This window comes from Hyperolius riggenbachi, chromosome 3 (genome assembly GCF_040937935.1).
Source record: "Hyperolius riggenbachi isolate aHypRig1 chromosome 3, aHypRig1.pri, whole genome shotgun sequence".
NCBI classification, from domain to species: Eukaryota; Metazoa; Chordata; class Amphibia; order Anura; family Hyperoliidae; genus Hyperolius; species Hyperolius riggenbachi.
In genome coordinates, this window is record NC_090648.1 from 40543752 (window position 1) to 40571464 (window position 27713).

General features: G+C 45.3%; 1 protein-coding gene across 5 annotated transcripts in view; it reads right to left on the reverse strand.

Moving 5' to 3' along the window:
- Nucleotides 1-22: 22 nt before the first annotated feature.
- The window catches only part of KCNAB3 (potassium voltage-gated channel subfamily A regulatory beta subunit 3), a 169639-nt gene continuing 141948 nt past the window's right edge, over nt 23-27713 (reverse strand). For all 5 annotated transcript variants that reach the window (XM_068274011.1, XM_068274012.1, XM_068274015.1 and 2 more), the window contains exons 10-14: nt 22161-22281; nt 12075-12169; nt 6683-6803; nt 5363-5451; nt 23-2536 (exon numbers count right to left, since the gene is read on the reverse strand). In XM_068274011.1, the coding sequence (XP_068130112.1) occupies nt 2447-2536; nt 5363-5451; nt 6683-6803; nt 12075-12169; nt 22161-22281 (516 nt within the window). In that variant the 3' untranslated portion in view covers nt 23-2446. The remainder of the gene's footprint in view (nt 2537-5362; nt 5452-6682; nt 6804-12074; nt 12170-22160; nt 22282-27713) is intronic.

Below are 27713 nucleotides of genomic sequence, written 5' to 3' on the forward strand. Positions count from 1 at the left end.
TTCAGCAAGCAACGACACAGACTCAGAGCAAGCACTGCCGATTTTAATACAACTACTGACACTTGTGCGGATGTGAACATGCATTTCGGTGGTGACGAGATCCATATTTAATGATGTAATCCATTCTGAGTTAACATTACATGAACATACAGGTCCACTTTATGAAATACCCACAAGAGCTGGCGATTGGTACAGACACGACATTGTACATGGAGGCAGATGCAAATTCGTCATATGGTGCTGACATTGTGCCAATCCTGCTCAGGTAAAAGGAAGCTACGAGTCTCTCCCTCTAACTGTAAGGTGACACACAATGACACGGACAGAAGGGATCTATGCGCCTGTCTCTGCCCCTCCTCCTGCAGGGTGACACAGACAGAAGGGAGCTGTGATTCAGCCCCTCCTCCTGCAGGGTGACAGACAGAAGGGAGCTGTGATTCAGCCCCTCCTCCTGCAGGGTGACACAGACAGAAGGAAGCTGTGAGTCCGTCCCTCCTACTGCAGGGTGACACAGACAGAAGGGAGCTGTGAGCCTGCCCCTCCTCCTGCAGGGTGACACAGACAGAAGGGAGCGGTGAGTCAGCCCCTCCCCCTGCAGGGTGACACAGACAGAAGGGAGCTGTGAGTCTGGCCCTCCTACTGCAGGGTGACACAGACAGAAGGAAGCTGTGAGTCTGTCCCTCCTCCTCCAGGGTGACACAGACAGAAGGGAGCTGTGAGTCTGCTCCTCGTCCTGCAGGGTGACACAGGCAGAAGAGAGCTGTGAGTCTGTCCCTCCTCCTGCAGGGTGACACGGACAGAAGGGAGCTGTGAGTCTGCCCCTCCTCCTGCAGGGTGACACAAACAGAAGGGAGCTGTGAGTCTGCCCCTCCTCCTGCAGGGTGACACAGACAGAAAGGAACTGTGAGTCTGCCCCTCCTCCTGCAGGGTGACACAGAAGGGAGCTGTGAGACTGTCCTCCCTCCTGCAGGGTTACACAGACAGAAGGAAACGGTGAGTCTGCCCCTCCTGCTGCAGGGTGACGCAGACAGACTGGAACTAAAAGTCTGACCCTTTTCATGCAAGTTGACACATAAGGGAGTTATAAGTCTGTCCCTCCTCCTACATAATGACATTAACAAATGAGTCTGTCCCTACTTCTGCAGGGTGACAAAGACAAAAGGGAACTGTGTGTCTGCCCCTCCTCCTACAGAGTGATACAGCCAGGAGTTCTGAGTCTGCCACCTAAACTGAATCAGTGAGTTCTGAGTCTGTCCCTCCTCCTGCAGGGTGACACAGACAGAAGAGAGCTGTGAGTCTGCCCCTCCTCCTGCAGGGTGACACAGACAGAAGGGAGCTGTGAGTCTGCCCCTCCTCCTGCAGGGTGACACAGACAGAAGGGAGCTGTGAGTCTGCCTCTCCTCCTGCAGGGTGACATAGGCAGAAGGGAGCTGTGAGTATGCCCCTCCTCCTGCAGGGTGACACAGACAGAAGGAAGCTGTGAGTCTGCCCCTTCTCCTGCAGGGTGACACAGACAGAAGGGAGCAGTGATTATGTCCCTCCTCCTGCAGGGTGACACAGACAGAAGGGAGCTGTGAGTCTGTCCCTCCTCCTGCAGGGTGACACAGACAGAAGGGAGCTGTGAGTCTGTCCTTCCTCCTGCAGGGTGACAAAGACAGAAGGGAGCTGTGCGTCTGCCACCTCCTGCAGGGTGACACAGACAGAAGGTAGTTCTTAGTCCGTCCTCCTGCAGGATGACACTAATGGCAGAAAACTATGAGTCTGTCCCTCCTCCTGCAGGGTTACACAGACAGAAGGAAATTTGGAGTCTGTCCCTCCTCCTGCAGGATGACACAGACAGAAGGTAGTTGTGTGTTAGTCCCTCCTCCTGCAGGATGACACAGACAGAAGGTAGTTGTGTGTTAGTCCCTCCTCCTGCGGGATGACACTAATAGCAGGAGGCTATGGCATGAGTAAGCCGTAGCAGAGGCTGTGATAGGTGGGTGGCTGTGAGAACTCAGGTGCAGAGATCTTGCCACCAGAGTGCCTGAGATAAAAGCAAGTGGGTAGTTTAGGCCCCCTGTGTCCACCTACAACTGAATCTGTGTGTGACACAGATTACTGAAAGCCATTACTTCTGTCCCCTGTACTGAGGACACCATAAAAGTAGACTACATGGGGCTCCTGCTCGCACTAAAGCTTGTCCAATCTTGTCCATTTCTCTCCACCGCGCTAGTTACGTCCTGAAACCTTTGCCCCTCCCCTTTCAGGGTGACATGGAGTAATGCATGTACTGACCCCAGAGTACTAAGCAGGCAGCTGATTATCCTCCCCTTATTGCTGGTTAAATGTTCTCTCACTCTCTCAGCACTGCCAGAGTGGGGGAACCATGCACAAGGTGAGCGTAAATTCATATGTCCTTCTTCTCCTTTATCTCCGAGGACACATGGCGCTTCCTAGGTGCTCCTCATGCACGAGAGTCCTTCTTTATATTAGGTTTGTTGCCCAAAATCTGGTCAATTTCAGTTATGATTGGCGGGGTCATCTGTCCTAGAATCTGCAAAAAAAAAAAAAAAAAAAAAAAAGAAGGAAAATGGATGAGCCTGGGTGTGGTCCAATCATATCTGAAGATCCTATATGGTAATCTCATGAAGACTGATGGTTAAAATCGTTCTCCAAGGGGAAAAAAATAGTTTTGGAGAATATGAAAATTGATTAGAACCTTTTATGAACTTTTGCTCCAGTTAGTCTCTGAAGGGGAGATTTTTACCTCACTCCCTATCGATGGGATATCTATGGATTCTGTACCTGACATGAATGGACAAACGTTTTTTTTACTTACCAGGGGAGAAAAGTGAAAAACCTTTTCTCCAAATTGTCTCAGGTCAGAGAACCAGAGATGAAGCACCCTCTTGTATTTTACCTTATAAATCAGTGGGAACATGACAGTAAACACCTAATCTGCTCTTTCTTTCAGTGTTCTCTGTTTAATCTGCCTGTTATCACCTCTGATAAGAATCCCCGACTGAGCACTCAGTCTAGCTTTGCAACCGAAAGATTATAGCTGAGACTGTCTTCTCTGGTGTCTTCTCAAGCCCAAGCCTGCCCCCTTGTGGCTCTGCTATAATGACTCAGCTATAATTATTCCCTGCAAAGCCAGACTGAATGCTCAGATGGAGATTCTTATCACAGCTGCTAACAGACACTTTTAGCAGTGAGGATGAAACAGAAAGCATGGTAGGTGTTTTCTCTAATGTTCCCACTGATATATATGGTAAAATACATGAGGGTGCTTCGTCTCTGGTTCACTTTAACCTTGGTAGGCTTGTGGTCAGAAATTGATACAGTTCTAACCCTTGTTATTTGCGGTCATCTCTGTTCCTGTCAAAGAGAATTATCTACTTCCTGTCAGGACAGGAAGTGAATAAAAATTCCTTGGAAACTGCTGTAGTAACCTCTTAAGGATTATTTTGGCTATGAGTTTCAAGGTCTGTGTGGAGAAACCAGTAGACCTCCCTACCCAGGAGGTCTGGTACTGGTCACCTGTCCTACTCTTCTTTAGGTCTCTTCCACTCTTTTGACATCACTCTTTATCTGCTGAATATGTTCATGATGCCTCCTCCACGATGGTTACCATGTCAAGCTCTTATGTGGAACCTGGGTGTTTGTCTAGTTTAGAAAACTTAGCAGGAATCCTTGTAGGGAACAGTTCTCCAATCACAGCACCCTACAGCATGAGGTGTCGTGATTAGCTGAATACTGTAGGCATAGTTTAATACAATCTATCAGAAACACAGCAGTTCGAGAGGGAGCCATCCACCGAATAACTTTAGCGGGATTTCCCTATGAGGTTTCCTGCTGGATCTCCTAAACTAGGCCAGTGCTGGAATCTGCACTATAGGACAGTAATGGGAACCACCTTGATTGACAAGTTGGCTGGCCAATTACCTGTAAGTCCTTAAAGAGACTCCGTAACAAAAATTGCATCCTGTTTTTTATCATCCTACAAGTTCCAAAAGCTATTCTAATGTGTTCTGGCTTACTGCAGCACTTTGTACTATCACAGTCTCTGTAATAAATCAATGTATCTTTCCCCTGTCAGACTTGTCGGCCTGTGTCTGGAAGGCTGCCAAGTTCTTCAGTGTTGTGGTTCTGCTATGAACTCCCCCTTTCAGGCCCCTCTCTGCACACTGCCTGTGTGATATTTAGATTAGAGTAGCTTCTCTCTTCTCTCTTATCTTTTACAAGCTGGATAAATGGTCCTCTGAGCTGGCTGGGCTTTCACATACTGAGGAAATTCAGACAAGGGCAAAGCTGTTTGCAGGAAGAAACGAGCAGCCTGAAACTTCAGTGCATGAGAACAGGGTGAAAGAAACACACAAATGATCTCTTGAGATTCAAAAGGAAGGGTGTATACAGCCTGCTTGTGTATGGATGTATTTTCTATGTGTGGACATACTGTACATCAACCTACTTCCTGTTTTGGTGGCCATTTTGTTTGTTTATAAACAAACTTTTTAAAACTGTTTTTAACCACTTTTAATGCGGCGGGGAGCGGCGAAATTGTGACAGAGGGTAATAGGAGATGTCCCCTAATACTCTGGTATGTTTACTTTTGTGCGATTTTAACAATACAGATTCTCTTTAAGGGACCCTGTGCAGAGGAATAAAATGGAAATCTGAACTTACTTGGAGCTTCCTCCAGCCCCCTGTAGCCTCGATGGTGGCTCCGTTAGGTTTGAGACTTCAGCCAAAGTCCTGCACAACTGTGCATGTGTGGCCCATCCACGCACCTGGCTCGATCCTGCGCCCGTCGCCGTAATCATCCTGCGCATGCATGGTTCAGTCTTTCGAGAACCGTGCTTGTGCACAATGCTCACAGCAATGTCTGCGTGATTGAGCCAGGTGCGTAGAAAGGCCATGCATGCACAGTTACGCCTGACTTTGGCTGTAGTCGTGCACCTAACGGAGCTGCCAGTAGGACCATGGGGGAGACCCAGCGGACACTAAGGGACCTTGCAGGCTACAGAGGAGGCTGGAGGAAGCCCGAGGTAAGTTCAGATTTCCATTTTATTCGTCTGATCATGGACCCTTTAAAGACTCTCTGTCATCTGTGCAAAGGTCATAGCAGTGTTGGGACAATAGGGGTTCCAAAAGGAAGGGGGGAGGGGCAGAAGGAGAAATAGTCTTTACAAATTTTACAAATTTATTGTAAGTGACAGCAACATAGGGAAAAAAAAGTCATTTATGGTGCTTTTATCCGTGGGACCAATGTATATTTTATATGGATGCATACAAATATTTTGTGTAGTGTTACTTTTTTTCAATATTAATTCTTTAAAAGGACAACACCCCAGCCACAATGGGAAGCATGCGCTCTCACCTGGATAGAGCCCAGATTCTCGATGAGCTGCTCGCAGTTGGAGACCCCCAGCAGCACAGAGCTCACCCCCTCGCTGCGCAGGCACCACGCTGAGAAGACAGAAAACTGTGGTCACAACATGCAGGAACCTCTGCAAGAACAGAGGGATGAGCCCCGGAATCTGCATAGGAACAGAAGACTGAGCCCCTGGAACCTGTGCATAGGAACAGAAGACTGAGCCCCTGTAACCTCTGCATAGGAACAGAGGGCTGAGCCCCTGGAACCTCTGTATAGGAACAGAGGGCTGAGCCCTGGAACCTCTGCATAGGAACAGAAGACTGAGCCCCTGACTTCCGCATAGGAACAGAGGGCTGAGCCCCTGGAACCTCTGCATAGGAACAGAGGACTGAGCCCCTGGAACTTCTGCATAGAAACAGAGGGCTGAGCCCCCGAAACCTCTGCATAGGAACAGAGGGCTGAGCCCCTGGAACCTCTGTATAGGAACAGAGGGCTGAACCAACCCCTGGAACCTCTGCATAGGAACAGAAGACTGAGCCCCTGGAACCTCCGCATAGGAACAGAGGACTGAGCCCCTGGAACCTCTGCATAGGAACAGAGGGCTGAGCCCCTGGAACCTCTGCATAGGAACAGAGGGCTGAACCCCCGTAACCTCTGCATAGGAACAGAGGGCTGAGCCCCTGGAACCTCCGCATAGGAACAGAGGGCTGAGCCCCCGTAACCTCTGCATAGGAACAGAGGGCTGAGCCCCTGGAACCTCTGCATAGGAACAGAGGACTGAGCCCGTGGAACCTCTGCATAGGAACAGAGGGCTGAGCCCTGGAACCTCTGCATAGGAACAGAGGACTGAGCCCGTGGAACCTCTGCATAGGAACAGAGGGCTGAGCCCCTGGAACCTCTGCATAGGAACAGAGGACTGAGCCCGTGGAACCTCTGCATAGGAACAGAGGGCTGAGCCCCTGGAACCTCTGTATAGGAACAGAGGACTGAGCCCCTGGAACCTCTGCATAGGAACAGAGGACTGAGCGACTGGAACCTCTGCATAGGAACAGAGGACTGAGCCCCTGCAACCTCCGCATAGGAACAGAGGGCTGAGCCCTGGAACCTCTAGATAGGAACAGAGGGCTGAGCCCCTGGAACCTCTGCATAGGAACAGAGGACTGAGCCCTTGGAACCTCTGCATAGGAACAGAGGGCTGAGCCCCGGAACCTCTGCATAGGAACAGAGGGCTGAGCCCCTGGAACCTCTGCATAGGAACAGAGGGCTGAGCCCCCGAACCTCTGCATAGGAACAGAGGGCTGAGTCCCTAGCTGCTCTCCTTACCGATGGCCAGCTGGGTGACTGTGCAGTTCAGGCGCTCCGCCATAGGATGTAGATCCTTCACCTTCATGTGCTGCTTCTTCCCTTCCTCACTCCCAGCTTTCTCTTTCAACCAGTGATATCCCTAAAAAGACGTGAGAGAGATCCAGTCACCACAGAATGTAGTGTTCAACTAGTCAGTTATTACCTTAACTAGCGTAACATTTAAAGCACCCCTAACGTGAGAAGGACATGGAGGCTTTTAACCAGTTCACTACTAAGGGAATTTTCCCCTTCTGCACCAACGCAATTTTCACATTTCAGCGCTCATCCTATTCATTCCCCAATAATGTTATCACTACTTATCACAACAAAATGCCACCAATAAGGCTTTCTTTGGGGGTATGTTTTGCTAAAAAAAATAAAAAAAAAAGTAATTATTTCTCAGTTTAAAATAAAAACATGATACTCTGGATAAAAGCCACACATTTTATTTGCCCATTTATCCCGGTTATTACAACGTTTAAATTATGTTCCTAGTACAACGTTTGGCGACAATATTTAATTTGGAAATAAAGGTGTATTTTTTTCAGTTTTGCGTTCCGTCACTAATTACAAGCCTTTACTTGCAAAATAACAGTAATATACATGACATACTGTAAGGAATGTACCTGTTGGTGCTGAAAGCGCTGCCGAAACTTGGGCTGGAGCTGCCACTTCCGGGTCTCGGCGCTTGTTTCCTGCTGCCGGCCCTGCCGGTGACTCACAGTCCATACACACTAATAGGCAGAGGGCGCGTTCACAGGACGTCCTCCACAAGGGTAAACAATAGTCAGTTGACCCGCTCAGCTGACAGGAGCGGTGTCAGCTGATCCCTTACTGATTATGCCTTGCTGTGTGATTGGTTGAGCGGAAGGTGGCCGGCTACTGATTGGAGAATGATTGCTATTTAAATGTGCAGAGTGCTCCCAGTCACTGCCCGTGATAAGCATAGCTTTGGCTAGTTGCTGGGTGTGCACTCTGAATCCTGTGTTGATATTCTGGACCTTGACCTCGGCTTGTATTGGACTACTCTGTTGTATTTAACCTCTGCTTGATTCCTGGATTACCCTTTGCCTGCTGCCTGGACCGACCTCTGTTAAGTTACTGGATTTCCCATGATTGCTGCCTGGACTGACCCTTGCTTGTTTACTGGATACTCCTTTGCTTTCTGCTTGGATTACTTGTTACCCATGGACTTGTCTACTGCTAACACACGACGTTGATAGCCTCATCCTTCTGAATTAAAGGATACCCGAAGTGACATGTGACATGATGAGATAGACATGTGTATGTACAGTGCCGAGCACACAAATAACTAGGCTGTGTTCCTTTTTTTTTCTCTGCCTGAAAGAGTTAAATATCAGGTATGTAAGTGGCTGACTCAGTCCTGACTCAGACAGGAAGTGACTACAGTGTGACCCTCACTGATAAGAAATTCCCCTTTTTATCTCTTTCCTGCTCTCAGAAGCCATTTTCTGCTAGGAAAGTGTTTTATAGGTAGAATTTCTGATCAGTGAGGGTCGCACTGTAGTCACTTCCTGTCTGAGTCAGGACTGAGTCAGCCACTTACATACCTGATATTTAACTCTTTCAGGCAGAGAAAGAAAAAAAGGAACACAGCCTAGTTATTTGTGTGCTAGGTACTGTACATACACATGTCTATCTCATCATGTCACATGTCACTTCAGGTATCCTTTAAGGTAATAACCTGTGTGTTACTGCTGAACTATGAATCTGTGTATGTGATACTACTGAACTGTGTTGCTAGCCTCAGTGGTGACCTCTGGTGGTACTCTGGCTTTCTAGGCCTTAGCTGCTATACCATGCACCTCCAAGGCCTGGGTGTAACCGAAATCAGAGAGGTATTATTTCCTCACCTCCCGTTCAAGCGGTGAGGAAGGATGGTGATAGATTGGGGCATAACAGCTGAAAGAAAGCAGGAGATCTGCCAGGCATTACACATAATAGTAACCACTTCCCTACTCTTGCCACGCTTATCTACGTCCCTGTATACTTCATTTAGGCACAGGGGCATAGATAAGTGTCTCTGTTTACTTACCGCCTCCGCTCACGATCGTCGCGTCTCTCTCGTTCTCATTCACCGCAATCCTGTCCCTCCGTGATCGGAGAATGAGAAACAGTAGTTCTCAAACCCGATCAAGGTGCCTGTGATGAATCAGAGTTTCGGCAGGTCTGATAAAAAAAACAAAAACTCTAAAGATGGTGCTCCGTGTTCTATAAATAGACTGATCCAAGTGTTTACACGTGGTGTGTAAACACTTGGTTGTCTATTTATAGAACACGGAGACCATCTTGTGGACAAAAAGTAAAACTACACCCAAATACAAGATAATACACTTTCACATGGAAATAATATATTCAGCAGTGATGCTCTGGGAGACATCTCAAGCTCACGCCAACCTGAATTATCGCAAATTCTTTCTGTTTTAAGAAAGCAAACTTTTGGGGTTTTTTTACATGGAAATAATGAAATACATTTTTATTATTTTTTAACTCCTTTCACCCCAACCCATAGTTACCAAAATAAAACACTTGTTAAAAAAAATTAGGCAAATAAAGGCTTGTAATTATTGGAAATAAAGGTGTATTTTTTTTTTGTTTTGTGTTTTTTTTTAATACTATAACAATAATTATAGTATTAAAAAAAAACACAAAACAGAAAAAAAATACACCTTTATTTCCAAATAAAATATTACTGACAGACATTGTGCTATGGACACAATATAAACATTAAAATAACTGGGACAAATGGGCAGATAAAATACTTATGTTTTATCCACAATAGCACATTTTATTTTTTAAACTACAATGGGTATCATTCATAAAGAGGCTGTCGGTAGTGCGGGAAAACACCGTTCTTCTCCGCAACCGGTACTTTAGACTTCTGGGTGGGCATTCATAAAGAAGTGTGTAGGTGCGGTGGCAGTGCGGAGATTCCCCGAACTAGGCTGGCGGTAGGCAGGCGGAGACACGGAAGCTGCCGAGTTGATACATTTCTCCGTGTTCCGCTCTGCTGCAGCTGCCTGGGAGGTCTGTGTGTCTCCATTCACTTGCATTGGTATCGCCACATCAGAGGGAGCGGGACTTCCCGACCTGACACCGCTGGCGGTATTCTTTATGAATTAACATTTTGCTACATTTGTTCCGTTAATCACCGCACAAGGCGGTGATTTATCACTCTGCTCGGTATGTATTTTTTTCATGCGGAAAGAGCCTTTATGAATGCTGACTTTGCCGAGTGGTCGGTAAAGTCAGCTGTTTTTAGCATTTCCGCATGCGGAAATGCTTTATGAATGATACCCAATGGCTGAAAGCTGAGAAATAGTGAATTGTCTCAGGTTTTTTTTTTCTTCTTCCCTGCAAAATGCATAAAAAAATGCATTTAAAATAAAATAATTTTTAATAAATATTTTTTTTAGCAAAAAGTACTGCCCAAAGAAAGCCTATTTTGTCGTGGCGGAAGACATATATCTATGCCCCTGGAATGGTAACAGTGCTCTCATTAGGCGTAGATATACTGTCGCTATTGAGTTAGGTGGTTAACCCTCTGGGGCCCGGCTGCTTAACCCCCCTTAAGGACCAGGCCATTTTACATGCAGGGGGGGGGGGGGGAAGGGGGTCAGGCAGCCGGATCCCCAGTATAGATAGCTAGGCTTGGTGTCCCCAGTGTAGCCGGTGTCCCCCGTATTGCCTTTACTCACCTCCCAGGCTCCAGCAATGAGCAGCTCTAGCCCTCTCCGCTGTGGCTGGCATCCCCGCTCGCACTGTCACTAAGTTCTGGCTTGATGACGTCATCAAGCCGGGACCCGACACTTAAAGGCAGAGCGAGCGGGGATGCCGGCCAGAGCGGAGGAGAGCGACGATCACCGGGGAAATAACATTAATTATGTTATTTTCACTACAGTTCCTCTTTAAAGGTGGGAAAGAAGAAGAGATTGGAAGATTGTCCCTCGGAGGGGTCGGGACATAATCCCTTGGTTGGTAGTTCAGGGCTGAGGGCTGTACAGACACTGTTGGTATGTAAGGGGAGGAGTGACGATGGAGCAGCCCATGAAGGAGCTGCTTCCTGTGGGAGGTGTTTTTAGAGCTCACAGCTGTTCCAGAGGGTGGGGGTCATGTGACACAAATTACATGCAAATTGTTAGCAGCCTTTAACCAATCAAAATCAGCAGCAGTGCCATGTGATTGGCCCAGTTCTAGTATGCACACTTGGCATAAGATTTTATGCAAGCTGGAATTTCCAATGACCATCTATACAAGCCATCGATCATTGTCAGATCAATTTTATACAGAGAAAATTGCTTTATCAATCTGAAGGTGCCGTTAAGGCTGCATTCACAGTGGGACGTTGCGTTTTAATGCGACGTTAAAGTCTTCCGGCAGCAATCGGAAGGGTGGGAGGGAGAGAGCAGGGAGGGGGGAATCATGTAGCTAGCGATAGGCTAGCTACATGGAAAAAAAAAATTAGGTCAAAACAACCCTCCTGCGGCAGTGCGCTGCACGGAATCATAACGCTAGAGAGGTTAAAGTGGGGGAACCTGTATAATTGAATGCATTCTACTATATGTTATTATGGTTCCTCTTCAAAGGGAATGCCAGAGGAAAAAAAAAAAAAGATCTACTTACCCGAGTCTTCCTCCAGCCCCTGCGTGAGAGCCACTCACACTGACGTCACCTGGAGTGTACTGTGCAGGCGCACAATTACTGGGCCTTCGCAGTACACTCCAGATGACGTCAGCACGACCATGAGCGGCTCTCACGCAGGCACAGTAGATGCCGACCTGGAAAGGTCAGCATCCGCACTGGAGGGGCCCCGGCCACCGGCTGGGAGCGGAACTGTGGCGAGGGCACAGGACGGCTGCCAGGGGCTGGAGGAAGCCTCGGGTAAGTAGTTCCTTTTTTTTTTTTAAACTTCCTCGGATGTTTCTTTTAAAGGGAAGGTTCAGGGAATCTTTAAAAAAAATAAAAATCCTCATCCACTTACCTGGGGCTTCCTCCAGCCCGTGGCAGGCAGGAGGTGCCCTCGGCGCCGCTCAGTAGTTCTGAGCCTGCGCAGTAAAGCCCGGAGGACGTCCGATGACGTCAGCGCGCCGCCGTGAGGCGCATTTTGGAACGCGGAAGGAGCCCGACCTGGCCGCCGGCCTGGCCAGGTCGGCCACCGGAGACCACCGGCAGCCTGCGAAGCGGCGCCGAGGGCACCTCCTGCCTGCCACGGGCTGGAGGAAGCCCCAGGTAAGTGGATGAGGATTTTTATTTTTTTTAAAGATTCCCTGAACCTTCCCTTTAAGCTGCGTTCCCAGTGACATGCTGTGTTGCGTTTTGGTCCTGCGTGCTTCCTGCCTGACAATGTTACCTTGTATGAAGCCCGAGATTTTTCGGGGATGGTGTCTGCATATTTTCCAGTGATTAGACCGCAGGCCAGCGGAGACCATGTCATAGAACCCACACCTGGAGGGATAAGTAATACTGAGAGTTAGTATCATTATTATTATTTTATACATACATACATATACATATATACTGTGTATGTATATATATATATATATATATATATTTTTTTTTTATTTTTTTTTTTTTTTTTTACCAATTTCAATTACATAAGGGGATAACTCATGCTTGGTACACACGATGCAATTTTCTGTCAGATTGAGGGTCGAATCGACTATTTGCGACAGGTCGGATCAGATTTTCGATCAATTTTCTGATTTTGTATAGACGTGATCAGAAAATCGATCATAAAAATGATGGGAAATCAGACCGGACCTGTTGGAAATAATTGATTCGACCATCAATCGATGACGAAAAATTGCATCGTGTGTACGAGGCATAATGCTGGCGATACATTTATAGATTTCCACCCAATGTTCTAAAACAATCGATTCCTTCCTGAAAAGAATCGGTTCAGAAGGAATGGATTCCTACCATACACTACACATCAATTTCCAGTAGATCGGGGAATGTATTGAAAATCGATGGAACTGCAGAGTAGCACTGTTCGATGCAGTGCAAAAAGCTGTAGGCCGTCGATTTGCCAATGCTGAATGCTCTTTTACATTTTCCATCCTGTCTGATCTATTCTTTTGATCGATTTTTAGTGAAGATCGATCTGACATTTTGCGGAATCGATTCCCGTCCAATGGATCGAATCTGTAAGGAATCAAATGAGAAAATCGATGAGTGTATGGCCACCTTAACACAGGACATCCCAAAACCATGTATAAGATACTAGGGGTGGCAATGCTTAGGACTCCTGGAGAGGCATGTGATCAGCTGATAGATTTGTAAGCTTCTGATTGGCTGTGATAACTTCCTGGTATAACCCCAGGCTGGCATGTGCACCATTGTTTTTAATTATTGTAGTATCCCATGCAGTTTAGTTAGGAGGGGGGCAGATGAGAGGGAATATCCTGCACGCTGGTGCCCCCTGCTGGTCATATAGCCATTGTCTATATGCAACTGAAGCCCTCTCCTACTAATTGGCTGACTTGCTCAGCTTTTGCTTGATTATCACTGCAGGCTAGGTGTATTATGTGTGCATTTCTCATTGGCTTATAAGCAGCCTGCAGGCTTTATAAAGCAGCAGAGAACTGTTTGGGAGTGAGGTTCTCCAATTGTGTGTTTGGTAAGTTTTAGAGCAGTAGGAGACAGGCCTTGGAGGTGGCAGCTCCAAGGTTTTGGCTGCGCTCACATATGGTGTTAGATGCTGGTTCTGGGGCCCCGGGCAGTGAGAGTTCCCGGGGCCCCAGGCTGGCTCATGCACCATTGTTTTTAATTATTGTAGTATCCCATGCAGTTTAGTTAGGAGGGGGGCAGATGAGAGGGAATATCCTGCACGCTGGTGCCCCCTGCTGGTCATATAGCCATTGTCTATATGCAACTGAAGCCCTCTCCTACTAATTGGCTGACTTGCTCAGCTTTTGCTTGATTATCACTGCAAGCTAGGTGTATTATGTGTGCACTTCTCATTGGCTTATAAGCAGCCTGCAGGCTTTATAAAGCAGCAGAGAACTGTTTGGGAGTGAGGTTCTCCAATTGTGTGTTTGGTAAGTTTTAGAGCAGTAGGAGACAGGCCTTGGAGGTGGCAGCTCCAAGGTTTTGGCTGCTCTCACATATGGTGTTAGATGCTGGTTCTGGGGCCCCGGGCAGTGAGAGTTCCCGGGGCCCCAGGCTGGCTCATGCACCATTGTTTTTAACTTCCTGGTATAACACATGATCAGGACCGGCAAATCAGAGCCTTACAAATCTATCAGCTGATCAAACTGATCACATGCTTCTCCGGGAGCTTTCCTAAGCTTTGCTACCCTTATAAAATATACCTGACGCAATGTCCCCCAGGCAGAGCGGTGCAGGGAAGGCATTAGGTCATAGATACCTGTCATGGCACGGATAGCACTTCCTGTTCCTGCCGACATATGGACCCTAAAGATGCCCATCACCCAAACGGTCGCTAGGGTGCTGTTAATGATACCAATCGACAACGAAGGATCGTACTATCGATCGTCCTGTCGATCCAAATTTGGAACAATTTTTTAGTCTGATCAGATTGCTTATCATTTACGCCTCCATTGGTAGGCTCTAAGGATTGTGCCCAATCTATTGCAATTATTGGATGGTCAATCGATAGCGAAATTTGATAATTGATGGGCACCTTAAAGGATACCCGAAGTGACATGTGACATGATGAGATAGACATGTGTATGTACAGTGCCAAGCACACAAATAACTATGCTGTGTTCCATTTTTTCTTTCTCTGCTTGAAAGAGTTAAATATCAGGTATGTAAGTGGCTGACTCAGTCCTGACTCAGACAGGAGGTGACTACAGTGTGACCCTCACTGATCAGAAATTCCCCTTTTTTTTACCTCTTTCTCGCTCTCAGAAGCCATTTTCTGCTAGGAAAGTGCTTTATAGTTGGAATTTCTTATCTTAGTCTTACTGTAGTCACTTCCTGTCTGAGTCAGGACCGAGTCAGCCACTTACATACCTGATATTTAACTCTTTCAGGCAGAGAAAGAAAAAATGGAACACAGCATAGATATTAGTGTGCTAGGCACTGTACATACCCATGTCTATCTCATCATGTCACATGTCAGTTCGGGTATCCTTTAAAGGATACCAGAGCTGAAACATATAGTAGAAACGGAAGGAGCAGGCATGTATATGAAGCAGTTCTCATGCCCCCCCCCCTTGCTCCCTCGTTCTCCTCCGTCCCCCCTCCTTTCTCTGGCTTATGCCCCCCACAGCTACTTCCTGGTAGGCATGGGCATTAGTGCGCAGGTGTTGGCCCGGCTGCGCACCTCCTTAAACATGCACCCGCCCCCTTAACATCCGCATGACATCACATTCACAACTAAGTTGCAGAGTGCTCCCGGCCACATTATACGCCGGGAGAAACGTACATTTATATGTACACTGGTTAAGGGCTCCGCCTCTGACAAGGGAGACTAGGGTCCGAATCTTGGCTCTTCTTGTTCAGTAAGCCTAAATCTATTCAGTAAGGAGACATTGGGCAAGACTCCCTAACACTGCTACTGCCTATAGAGCGCACCCTAGTGGCTGCAGCTCTGGCACTTTGAGTCTTCCAGGAGAAAAGCACAATATAAGGCTAGGTGCACACATAGCAGAAATGCTAGCATTATGGAAAACGCTGCGTTTTTGCCGCTAATGGAAGTCTATGTGCCGCAGGAAAAAACGCATATCAAAAACGTATGCGTTTTTGCTGCGTTGATGCTGGTTTTTGTAGCATAATCTTTAAAAACGCATGAAAAATGAAAGTCAATGGAAACGCAATGGTATGCGTTTTTCATGTGTTGTCCATGTGTTTCTGCTTAAAGCGGTATAAAACCCTGACATAATATTCAATAAAAACATGTTTTCCTACTTTTTATATGCCATACTGTTATCATATTTGCATTTGTGCATAAGTATTATTATTCATTTAGAAATGACAAGTTCCCAAAAGTACAGTTTTTTGCTTTGTGAGCTGCCTTTGCATTTTATTAATAACTGGTTTTATTCATTATGTATTGAAGGCAGAAATGCTTCGAGTGTCTGTCTGTGTCCAGGAGCTTCTGCACAGTCAGAGAATGTGTCACATTCCTCACTTGATACATTTAAGTAAATTCAAGATAACATTATCTCCACTTCGGATGAGTCCAGATTTCTCTGCACTGAACTCTTAAGTCCTGTGTGTAACCCTTTGAATGCTGTTCTAGTAAAAAAAAATGCTGGTTGTATATAATATGCTGTAAATAATTTTTTAGAGCAAAGAAGAATTGCTGGGTTTCATTACACTTTAACCAGTTCACCCCCAAGGGTTTTTATCCTAACGGACCAGAGCAATTTTCAGTTGTCAGTGCTCCTCCCTTTTATTCCCTAATAACTTTATTACTACTTATCACAAGAAAATGATCTATACCTCGTTTTTTTCGCCACCAATTAGGCTTTCTGTGGGTAGTACATTTTGCTAAGAATTTTTTTTATTCTAAATGCGTTTAATGAGAAAAACCGGAAAAAAAAGAAAAAAAATCATTATTTCTCAGTTATCAACCATTATAGTTTTAAAATTAAACATTCTCCTGTGGATAAAACAAACACGGTTTATTTGCCAAGTTGTCCCGATTATTAAACAGTTTAAATGATGTTCCTATCACAATGTATGGTGACAGTATATTATTTTGAAATATAAGTGTTATTTTTCTGTTGTGTTTTTTTTTTATTCTGGCCATAATTACAAGCCCCTATGTAATAAATTAAAATTAATTTCCCACCATAAAATATAAATTAACAAAGCTGAGTCCCTAAGGCAACTATTTATTTATTTTTTTTAGCTGATTTTTTTTTTTACAAGTGTTTTTTTTGGGGGGGAGAGGGTTGGAAGTGTTATTTTATTAATGATCTGTATGTACTTGAAAATGAATGTATTTTGTAGGTGTAATGTACTTTTTGGCCACAAGATGGCGCTAGTGAACACTCATAGGAAATGTTCACTTTTTTTTTTTTCTTTCTTCACTTTATTTAATTGTTACATTTCCTGTTATTGTGAATGGACGTAGCCGCTGTTCGCGGTCACGTCCATTCACTCCAGGCACTGCGATTGGGTAGAGGACCGTTCGGTCCTCTTCCCCAATCACCCAGCACGGAAGCCCGACGGAAAAAGCGGCGGTAGCGGCGGACACACAGCGGTAGCAGCGGCGGGAACGCGGGACGTATTAAAACGTCATGTTGCTGTTAATAGCGGTAAGCATGACGTTTTAATACGTTAGGTTGTCAGTAAATGGTTAAAAAAAATGTTTTGTGATGTTTTTCTGCTTCCTGTTGTCTTCCTAGTGATTTGCATAACATGCAAAATGAAAACGTATGAAAAACGCATACAAAACGCAAACGCATTAAAACGCACGCAAAAAGCATCTGCGGTAAAAAAAACGCAAACGCAAATGCACCAAAAATTCAGCAAAAAACGCACACAACATTAACATAAAACATGACATAATGCACAGCTTTTCATGTTGTTATGTGTGCACCCTGCCTCAATGTTCTGTGTATGTGTCACGTATTGTACATTTTACAATGTTTTGCAATAGATGTACGTAGAATGGAGCAGTTGTACATGGAGTCCTCTTATGGAATATAACATACTATGTTCTGAGCTTGTAGTGTTTATGATGTTAGTACGGCTGTGACTCTGGTTGCCACTTCCCTGTACTTGCGGTTTCAGGCATCCACTTCCAATTTCCTCTGCCTGTTATGAAATACCGCCAAGTGGGAAAACCTGCCGAATAAGCAAATCTCTGCTCGACGGGACACAGAAGTGCCAACAGCGGAAAGAACGCCAGGAGCTGCCAATCAATAAAACAACCGCAGTAACCGTTTACCAGCCGTCAGTTCATCGATCGGCAGCTCCTGGCATTAATAATGATGAGGATAATGGGCTGGAGCTGGGCCAGTCTCTGAGCGGGCAGCCGCGGAGGAGGAGGTTGCAGGAGTGGGGGAGGATAGGGTGCCAACAAGTACGAGCATTTACCACGGTGTCAGGCGTCTGGAACGGACAAAGGTGGATTTCCTTTTTAAAGAGTAACTGTCGGGCATAAAATCAAAAATCAATTCTTTATTTGTATCTGGTAAACAAGTAATAGGGATGCTAACCAGGCAATCCAAAAGTTAAAATCACTATTACTTTTCTTGTTGATAAATGATCATCCCCCAGTTTACCTGACTCTTATTTGGTACACACAAAATTTGGTACACAAAAAGGAAGTTGCAGGGCATGCTGGGTTGTCCTTTTTTGCTTCTGTACTTCCCCTCAGACTTAACTAATGCAGACTGATTGGCTGAAGCCTCTTTCCCTCCTGTGTTACCCTCCCACACCTCTGTTCCTCTCTGATTGGCCAGTATTTGCCATGCTGAGACAATGCACTTTCTATAGTGAAGGGCAGGCAAATCAGGCAGAGGAGACTAAGGGAGTAAATGACATCAGGATTGGCTTCAAAATAGCCACACTTAAATTGGGAAATGCTAAGAAGGATTTTCTCTTTTTTTTTACTGTGGAAAAATCACTAAAATCAAATCGTGGACAGTGCAATACATATGTTATGTAAGTAGAGCAAGTATCTATCTACTTATATGTGTGATTTTTTCTGAGATAGTATGGCTGACAGCTCCTCTTTAAAGGATACCTGAAGTGACATGTGACATAATGAGATAGACATGGGTATGTACAGGGCCTAGCACACAAATAACTATGCTGAGTTCCTTTTTTTCTTTCTCTGCCTGAAAGAGTTAAATATCAGGTATGTAAGTGGCTGACTAAGTCCTGACTCAGATAGGAAGTGACTGCAGTGTGACCCTCACTGATAAGAAATTCCAACTATGAAACACTTTCCTAGCAGAAAATGGCTTCTGCGAGCAGGAAAGAGATAAAAAAGGTCAATAGTTCATACATTTTAGCTCTGGCATACTTCAATTAATGTGTCATTGAGCAAAAACAATAAAAACAGTTAAAACTTAAAAAGTAGATTTAAACATAAAATAAAACTGTGGAATATCTTAAAAAGTCATTTTTAGGAGAAGGAAGATAGATACAATTGTTTACTTCATTAGTTTATTTTCGCTTCAGGTGTCCTTTAACCACTTCAGCCTGAGGGTTGTTTTCACCTCAAGGACGGAAGCAATTTTCCCCTGTAGCACTCCTCCCATTCATTCACCAATAACCTTATACTACTTATCACACCTAACTGATCTATATCTTGTTTTCTTGCCACAAAATAGGCTTTTTTAGGGGTAATACTTGTGTTAAGTAATTACTTTATTTTCTATGCATTTTATATGGAAATACATAAAAAACTGAAAATACACAATTTCTCTCGATCCATTCCCTATAGTTTTAAAATAAGCAATGCTACTATAGATAAAACCTACACGTTATTTACCAAGTTGTCTTGGGTATCCCAACGTTTAAATTATGTTCCTAGTACAATGTATGGCGACAATATGTTATTTGAAAATAAAGGTGCATTTTTATCTTTTTGTACCATAACAATAATTACAAGTCCCTTATTTGCTAAAATAACAGTAATATACCCTCATTACCTATATATTTAAAAAAAACAGACCATAAGGTAACTATATGTTTTTTTTTTAAACTGTCACTTTTTTTATCGTGTATTTATGTCTGGTAGCTACAGGGGAGAGTGGGGGTTAATAAGGTTTTATTAAATCAGTTTAATAAATCAACATGTCGCGTGTTTCGAGGCATGTTGATTCATTCACAGGGGCTTTGGTTGGTTCGGGGAACACATGTTCCCATTCATCAATCAATCCTCTGTAAGTGGCAATGGGAACAAGCGACGACAGGGTGTGCATACATGCGCACCCACTGCAACAACGCTGGACATGGCCAGATAGACCCCGCACTACTCCTATTTGAAAAACTATAGAGGTGAAAACAAGGATGGCAGGAAATAGTTAGTGAATGAATGTGTGCTGGAAATTGAGATCAGAATTAGAATCAGATTTATTCGCCAAGTGCGACGGGAGTGGTACTCAGAATTCTTTTTGGTTCACATGGCATAGGCAAGTATATAGACAGGCAAACAAGAACTGCTTTTGGGAAGAAGGAGTTCCTGTGTCTGGTGGTTTTGGATGGGATAGTTCTAGAGCGGTGCCCTGACGGGAGGAGATCAAAGAAGCGACTGCCAGGGTGGGAGGGGTCGCAAAAGATACTGGTGGCCCTCATCTTCATCCTAGCAGAGTGGAGGAGATCAAGAGATGGCAGCGGAGATCCGATGATCCTCTGCACGTCAGTAATGACTCTCTGCAGCTTATACCTGTCACTGGCCGTCGCACTAGCATACCAGACAATGACTGATGAACAGAGGATGGACTCAATGGTTGCGGTGTTGAAGCCGGTCAGCAGCTCCCGTTCCATGCCAAATTTTTTCAGTTGTTGCAGGAAGAACAACCTCTGTTGGGATTTCTTGTGACTCTTGGTGGTGTTCGGCCCCCATTTCAGGTCATTGGTGAGGGTCGTGCCAAGGAACCGTACCGATGATACCGTACCTTAGAGACTTCGGTATATCCTATGAGGACTGGTGGGAAGGGAGGGGGGGTGCCTCCTGAAATCAACAATCAGTTCAACAGTCTTTGCTGCGTTGAGTACTAGGTTGTTATCCTTGCACCAGTTGCAGATTCGCTCAACTTCGTTGCGGTACTCGTGCTCTCCGTTGTTGCCAATTAGGCCGATGATGGTAGTGTCATCCGCAAATTTTATGACCTTCACAGAGCCAGCGGTTGAGATACAGTTGTTGGTGTACAAGTAGAACAGGAGTGGGGACAGTACACATCCCTGCGGAGTACCAGTATTGGTGGTTCTCACGCTGGAGGAGCAGTTGACAGGAAGTCCTTGATCCACGCACAAAGAATTGTATCAAGTCCGGGCTGTGCCAGGTTGACAAGCAGGGTATCTGGGCAGATCGTATTGAATGCAGAGCTAAAATCCAGGAACAGGATCCGAGCGTAGAAGTCAGGTCTGTCCAGGTTCTCTGTAATGTATGCTATTGCTAGGCTGACGTTAATGGCATCCTCAACAGACCTGTTGGCCCTATATGCAAAGTGGAGTGTGTCAAGGAGTGCGTTGGTGGAGCTCTTGAGGTGGGAAAGGACCAGTCTCTCTAGGATCTTCATGGTGTTGGAAGTTAGGGCCACAGGTCTAAAGTTGTTTAGATCTCTGCTGCCTGTTTTTTGGGGGACTAGTATAATTGTGGACCTCTTGAAACAGGAGGGGACAGTACCCACGCTGCATCCTGCAATTCCTAAGGGGCTGTGCACACTTGACATGGGCACTGGCTCCGCTAGGAAAATTAGGTGCTGCCATAGACTGCAATGGCCATTTGCAGCTATGGCGCATCACATGTATAATTTGGGCGCTAGGAGCACCGAAATTTGGCTATCGGCAAACTCCTGCTATTTTGTGATGGGTATTTCAATTGGCCAAACTCGAGATATGTGTAGCCGACTACCGTTATTAGCTGTGGTGTGGCCAAACTCGAGATACGTGTAGCCGACTACCGTTATTAGCTGTGGTGATTGGGTATAGTGTTAGGAGTAGATGGTGGGTTAATGTTGGGGAAGTTAGGGGAGATTAGTTTAAGGCATAGATAGGGAGTAAGTTAGTGTTAGGCAAAGGTGGAGGAGCAGGTAGGGGAAAGTTTAATGTTAGCTGTAGGTAGGGAAGAGGTTAGTATTAAGTATAGGTAGGGGAGGTTAGGGTTAGGCGTAAGTGAGGGTGGGGGAGTTAGTGTTTGGAGTAGGTAGAGGAGGTTAGTGTTAGCTGTAGGTAGGGAAATTAGTGTTAGGTGTAGTTAGAGTGGGGTTACTGTAAGGCATAGATGGTGGGAGGTTTGTGTTAGGTGTAGGTAGGGCAAGGTTAGTGTTGGGCCTAGGTGGTTAAGTTAATGGTAGGTGAAGTTAGGGGGGTGTAGTGTTAGGCGTAGGTGGGAGGGGGTTAATTTTAAAGGATAGGTAGAGGGGAGGTTAGCACCATAAAGCAACACCAGTAGCAGCATGCAAATTATGCTAAGCTATTATGTGAACCACTATATTCATAGAACGGAAGTAAAGACAGCATTATTTCAAAATACTGAAACTTTTTTGGGTGAACCACTGTTTGCTCATTTATAATTAGTTTCCAGTTTCACTTTTGCTACACGTGTAAAAACCAGTAGGCCGAAGTGAGACAAGATCACATGCTCTTCAGTGAGTATTGCTGTGGGAGGAGGCACGTGCTGTAAGATGACCATGTCTGTAGGGCATGGCATATACACTTTATGAAGCAGCAGTGGGCAAAGTATGTGGCTTTTTATTCTGGCCCAGCAATTCAGGGCCAGACTCTCAGTGCCTCCCTCTCTTTTCATTAGTTGGGGGCGGAGCATAAATGAACTCACCTATCTTATGGTACAGCTCCGGCATCTGAGTCTCTACCTTCTCCCTCTGGAACAGGTGGTACTCTGCCTGCTCACACACCGGGGGGATGAGGTTAAACTGACGGGCTACAGAGTAGGCTTCCTGCCAAGGTAGAGAAAGGAGAGAAATAGTCAGAACATGCAATACAGAGGGGAACAAAAACAACAACGCAAAAACAAATAGCCTGTCGTTGAATCTTTTAAAGCAATCCCAAGGTAGCGAAAAAAGTATAAAAAAAAGTTAAATTCCTCATTAGTAGGAAGACTCTGGACTCCCTCTATACTTGTTCCACCCAGCAGGTTGACTAGACTTCTTCTGGCCAGAAGCATGGCCATGAGGAGCGCATGTGCACTAGCAGAGGCGTATCTACGGGGTGCAGGTAGGGCATGTGCCATGGGTGCCTCTTACTGGGGCAGCTGCTCTATAGCATCCTTGGTATTCTCTATTCAGATTCTAGGTTTTCTCTGAGGGACGTCCTGCTGTCTGATTACATCTTTTGGGGGGACAAGCTGCCTAACTGATATTTGATAGGCTGACCTATTGTCATTGACCATGCTTCACTTTAACTTGGACACAACCAATTCAACCAAGACTACATATTAAGATGTTTGGAGGGGCAATCCCCCCCCCCCCCCCCGCTTTCCCTAGATGCACCTCTGTGCACTGGACATACTTGAGTACGGCCTGTGCATGCTGAGAAGAGGGAATCACTTGTGTACATGTGCTCAAGCGGTTTCCCCGACTGGGCATGTGGGACCATACCCCTGTATGCCTAATGTAGATGCCCTTGTTCAGGGCTCCCGGCCAGAAGGTAAAGAGGATCCCCTCGCTGTTTCGGGGGGCTGGAGAAGGATCCTGGAAACCTATGTACTGTACAGACACCTCCCACCACTGAGATAAGTGTCTAACTTTTATATTATTTTACAATTCAGGATTGCTGGTGTAGCAGGTGAGGTGGGGAGACGAGGGTGTCCAGACAAACCTTCTCTACTGCCTGCGACTCAAGCTGTCAGGAACTCAGTGGTGGATTGTGGTCTGTTGCCTAGACACTGGAGCTGGAGATCCTGGAAGCTGCTCTGTGTGACATCATACAACACAAACCCACCTCACCGGCTACACCGCAGCTCTATAAGGACATAAATCCGAACGGTGGATTGCAGATGATATTCCATGAGGATACATCAAACGGTGGAGCCGTGAATAACGGGAGATCCACTCTCTCATTTGATTGCCATTACTTTGGAATTAAGACAATACGATATTTGGCATGATTTGCCTTCTTAAAACAAAAGGAACTTGCGATAATTTAGCTTTAAGTGAACATCTGTGGTTACCCACAATGCACCACTACTGAATATGCAAATTGTTCTCTTTACGCCCCTGGAGCCAGGCCTGCATTCAGAACCGTTGCACACCTATAGCTTTACATTTCACAGAGCCACGCTGTTTACATGTAGCTGTGTAAAATGTAAAGCTATAGGCTTGCTATACACCAGTGGTTCTGGATACAAGCCTGGCTCCAGGGGCATAAAGAGATCATTTGCATATTCAGTAGTGATGCATTGTGGGTAACCACAGATGTTCACTTAAAGCTGAATTATCACAAATTCCTTCTGTTTTAAAGAGAATCTGTATTGTTAAAATCGCACAAAAGTAAACATACCAGTGCGTTAGGGGACATCTCCTATTACCCTCTGTCACAATTTCGCCGCTCCCCGCCGCATTAAAAGTGGTTAAAAACAGTTTTAAAAAGTTTGTTTATAAACAAACAAAATGGCCACCAAAACAGGAAGTAGGTTGATGTACAGTATGTCCACACATAGAAAATACATCCATACACAAGCAGGCTGTATACACCCTTCCTTTTGAATCTCAAGAGATCATTTGTGTGTTTCTTTCCCCCTGCATCTCTCATGCACTGAAGTGTCAGGCTGCTCTTTTCTTCCTGCAAACAGCTTTGCCCTTGTCTGAAATTCCTCAGTATGTGAAAGCCCAGCCAGCTCAGAGGACGATTTATCCAGCTTGTAAAAGATAAGAGATGAGAGAGAAGAGAGAAGCTGCACTAATACACAGGCAGTGTGCATAGAGGGGCCTGGAAGGGGGAGTTCATAGCAGAACCATAACACTGAAGAACTTGGCAGCCTTCCAGACACAGGCTGACAGGGGAAAGATACATTGATTTATTACAGAGATGGTGATAGTAGAAAGTGCTGCAGTTAGCAAGAACACATTAGAATAGCTTTTGGAACTTGTAGGATGATAAAAAACAGGATGCAATTTTTGTTACGGAGTCTCTTTAAGAAGGCAAATCACACCAAGCATTGCTTTTTAGTCGGAGGGCTTTTCGGTCTCTTAGCCCCCTACACATTCCTAGTGGTTTGGGTCACCCCGAGCTGCTTGGTTACTCTGTTGTACAAGGACATTTGAAACTGTCTATTTTGACTCTGTGCAAAAGTTAGCTGCTTCTGCAAACATAGCGTGCTGTATATCACCAGACAAATCAATACATTTTATGAACATTTTTCTTGCACGTTATCCCAAGACAAACACTGTAGTCCAGAAGGACATAGCCCTATCGGTACAATAATAAAACATAATAATTGTATTTATAAAAATGTACAATGTACAGGGATGAGAACTCCACAGTTCTGGAAATTTCTCCTGTGTATGTCTCAAATGAGAACAATCTAAATAGTGTGGGGGTCTTTGCTAATCCCCCTCCACTCCAGTGTCAGTCACCGGAGAGAGGTGTAGCTATCCCACAATGACTACATACACAATAAGTATTCTATGGGCGATGAAGTGGATTGCTACCAAAAAGATCTAAAGTAGGATCAGAAATGGTGCAACCACCTAAAGGAGACAATCACCCAATAGAACCGCAAAAACTGTGAGGGGTGAGTTTGCAACAAAACAAATAGTGCAGGTGCTGTACAAACTTTTACATGGTCATGTTTCACCTAAACGGCTTCCTCAGAAAGTGTGCTATACATATCTACAGTAGTCACATAACAACCTAATCACATATTTACAAATGTACAATATAAACCCCCCTCCACACAATTGCCCTCTGTATATGTGCCATCCATCTGGTCCCAGTTGTTCTTCCCCTCTTCTTCCCCCCTTTGTGGTTTCACAAGGGACATCTGTACATTTGGACTATAAGAGTTATTCTGTTGCAGGATTTATGCGTTCATTCATACGCATGATAGGTTGCCTAGGAACCCTGTGTATACATAGCCCCACGCTCTGATGCGGAATGGGGGCGGGTTCATATAGCGTGACCTGTGTCCTATTGGCTACAGCGCCGATGGACCCTAGACTGAGTCCTGACACGCAAGCTGCGTTCCAAACGCAGCTTGCAGTAGGAAGGAATGACGGCGCAGGCGGAAGTGACGTCACCGCCATGACGCCGCTCGTGCAATTAGTTTACCGGTACAGGGGAAGCCCGTTTCAATAACAGGGGCTACCCAACCGGTGTAGTAGAATGGAGATACACCCTCCTTCAGGCTGCACCCACCCCCCGCACGTGGGTGTACACTGCAGCCCAGTCATCGATCTGGGCGTAACCTTGGTATTCCCATATGTCTTCCACTTGGAGCATATCATGCATAGGTAAGACTTATGCATTCGTATACTAACCCTGCAACGGGCATACTCATAGCAGGTGGGCGGATAAGGACGCACCCCTGCCGCACCTGTCTACCAATTGTGAGCCCTACCCCACTCTCCATATATATGGCCGTACCTGACGTAACACTTCAGCTCTGACTGGGGCAATTGTGTGGAGGGGGGTTCATATTGTACATTTGTAAATATGTGATTAGGTTGTTATGTGACTACTGTAGATATGTATAGCACACTTTCTGAGGAAGCCGTTTAGGTGAAACATGACCATGTAAAAGTTTGTACAGCACCTGCACTATTTGTTTTGTTGCAAACTCACCCCTCACAGTTTTTGCGGTTCTATTGGGTGATTGTCTCCTTTAGGTGGTTGCACCATTTCTGATCCTACTTTAGATCTTTTTGGTAGCAATCCACTTCATCGCCCATAGAATACTTATTGTGTATGTAGTCATTGTGGGATACCTACACCTCTCTCCGGTGACTGACACTGGAGTGGAGGGGGATTAGCAAAGACCCCCACACTATTTAGATTGTTCTCATTTGAGACATACACAGGAGAAATTTCCAGAACTGTGGAGTTCTCATCCCTGTACATTGTACATTTTTATAAATACAATTATTATGTTTTATTATTGTACCGATAGGGCTATGTCCTTCTGGACTACAGTGTTTGTCTAGTTTTCCCTGGTACTCCAATTTTTCGGCTTGTGTTTGCACGTTATCCCAAAAGACAGAAAGAGGCCCTATTTACACCGGGTGCCCCAAGGAGGATTCAAAGGATTCAAGTTATCTGTCCAAATCCGTACGAGATCTCGCAGTGTATATGGTGTGTATGTTACATGAGCAGGCCTGGATTTACATCAGAGGAGCCTATAGGCACAGATGTCCTGGCACCTTAGACTTTACCCTCCATGAACCTACAAATCCCCACCGAACTGCACCGCAAGTGTGCTGACTGGCCCAGCTATCGCTTCTATCTTACTTCCCTTACTCATCATAGGTAGCTACAGGTGCCACGTAGCATTAGGTAGCCAGTATTAAGTTGCCCCCGACTGAAGGGAGATCTCATCAGTGGAATGCAGAGAGCAGGGTGAGTAACCTCTCATTTATGCTCTGCTCGGGACTGTGTATAGGGAGAGAGGGAGGGAGTCACTCGGGGGGGAGGGTGAGCCGCCTTTCCATTATCAGGCGCCTGTAGGCACGAGCCTACCCTGCCTTATGGTAAATCCGGCCCTGTACGTGAGAGAATCCACAGTGTGGGCGCGTCAGCGCTTATTGAAATGCTGTATCCATTTGTGGCCGAGAAATTTTTGAGCTCTCATTTGTTTTTAATTATCTGCATTTATATTTATTTATTAAACGTCAATAAAGCAAAAATACCTACAATGATAAGAAAAGTATCGGTTTACAAGTAAATATAGGTTACAATTAGCAATTGTTTCTAAAGTCGTTTTTAATGATTTTAAAGGGGAACTGAAGTAAGAGGTATACGGAGGCTGCCATATTTATTTCCTTTTAATCAATACCAGTTGCCTGGCAGCCCTGCTGGTCTATTTCTCTGCAGTAGTATCTGAATCACACCACAAACAAGCATGCAGCTAGTCTTGTCAGATCTGACTATAAAGTCTGAAACACCTGATCTGCTGCATGCTTGTTCAGGGGCTATGGCTAATAGTATTAGAAGCAGAGGATCGCCAGGGCTGGCAGGCAACTGGTATTGCTTAAAAGGAAATAAACATGGCAGCCTCCATATACCTCTCTCTTCAGTTTTGAAAAGCCAAATATTTAGGTTATTTTTATCATTTCTTCATCATTATCTGAAACAGAATAATAAATATATTAAAATGACGGTAATTAAAAAGTGTGCTGGGTGAAACCGAAATTGCCAATGTTAGTATATAACAATG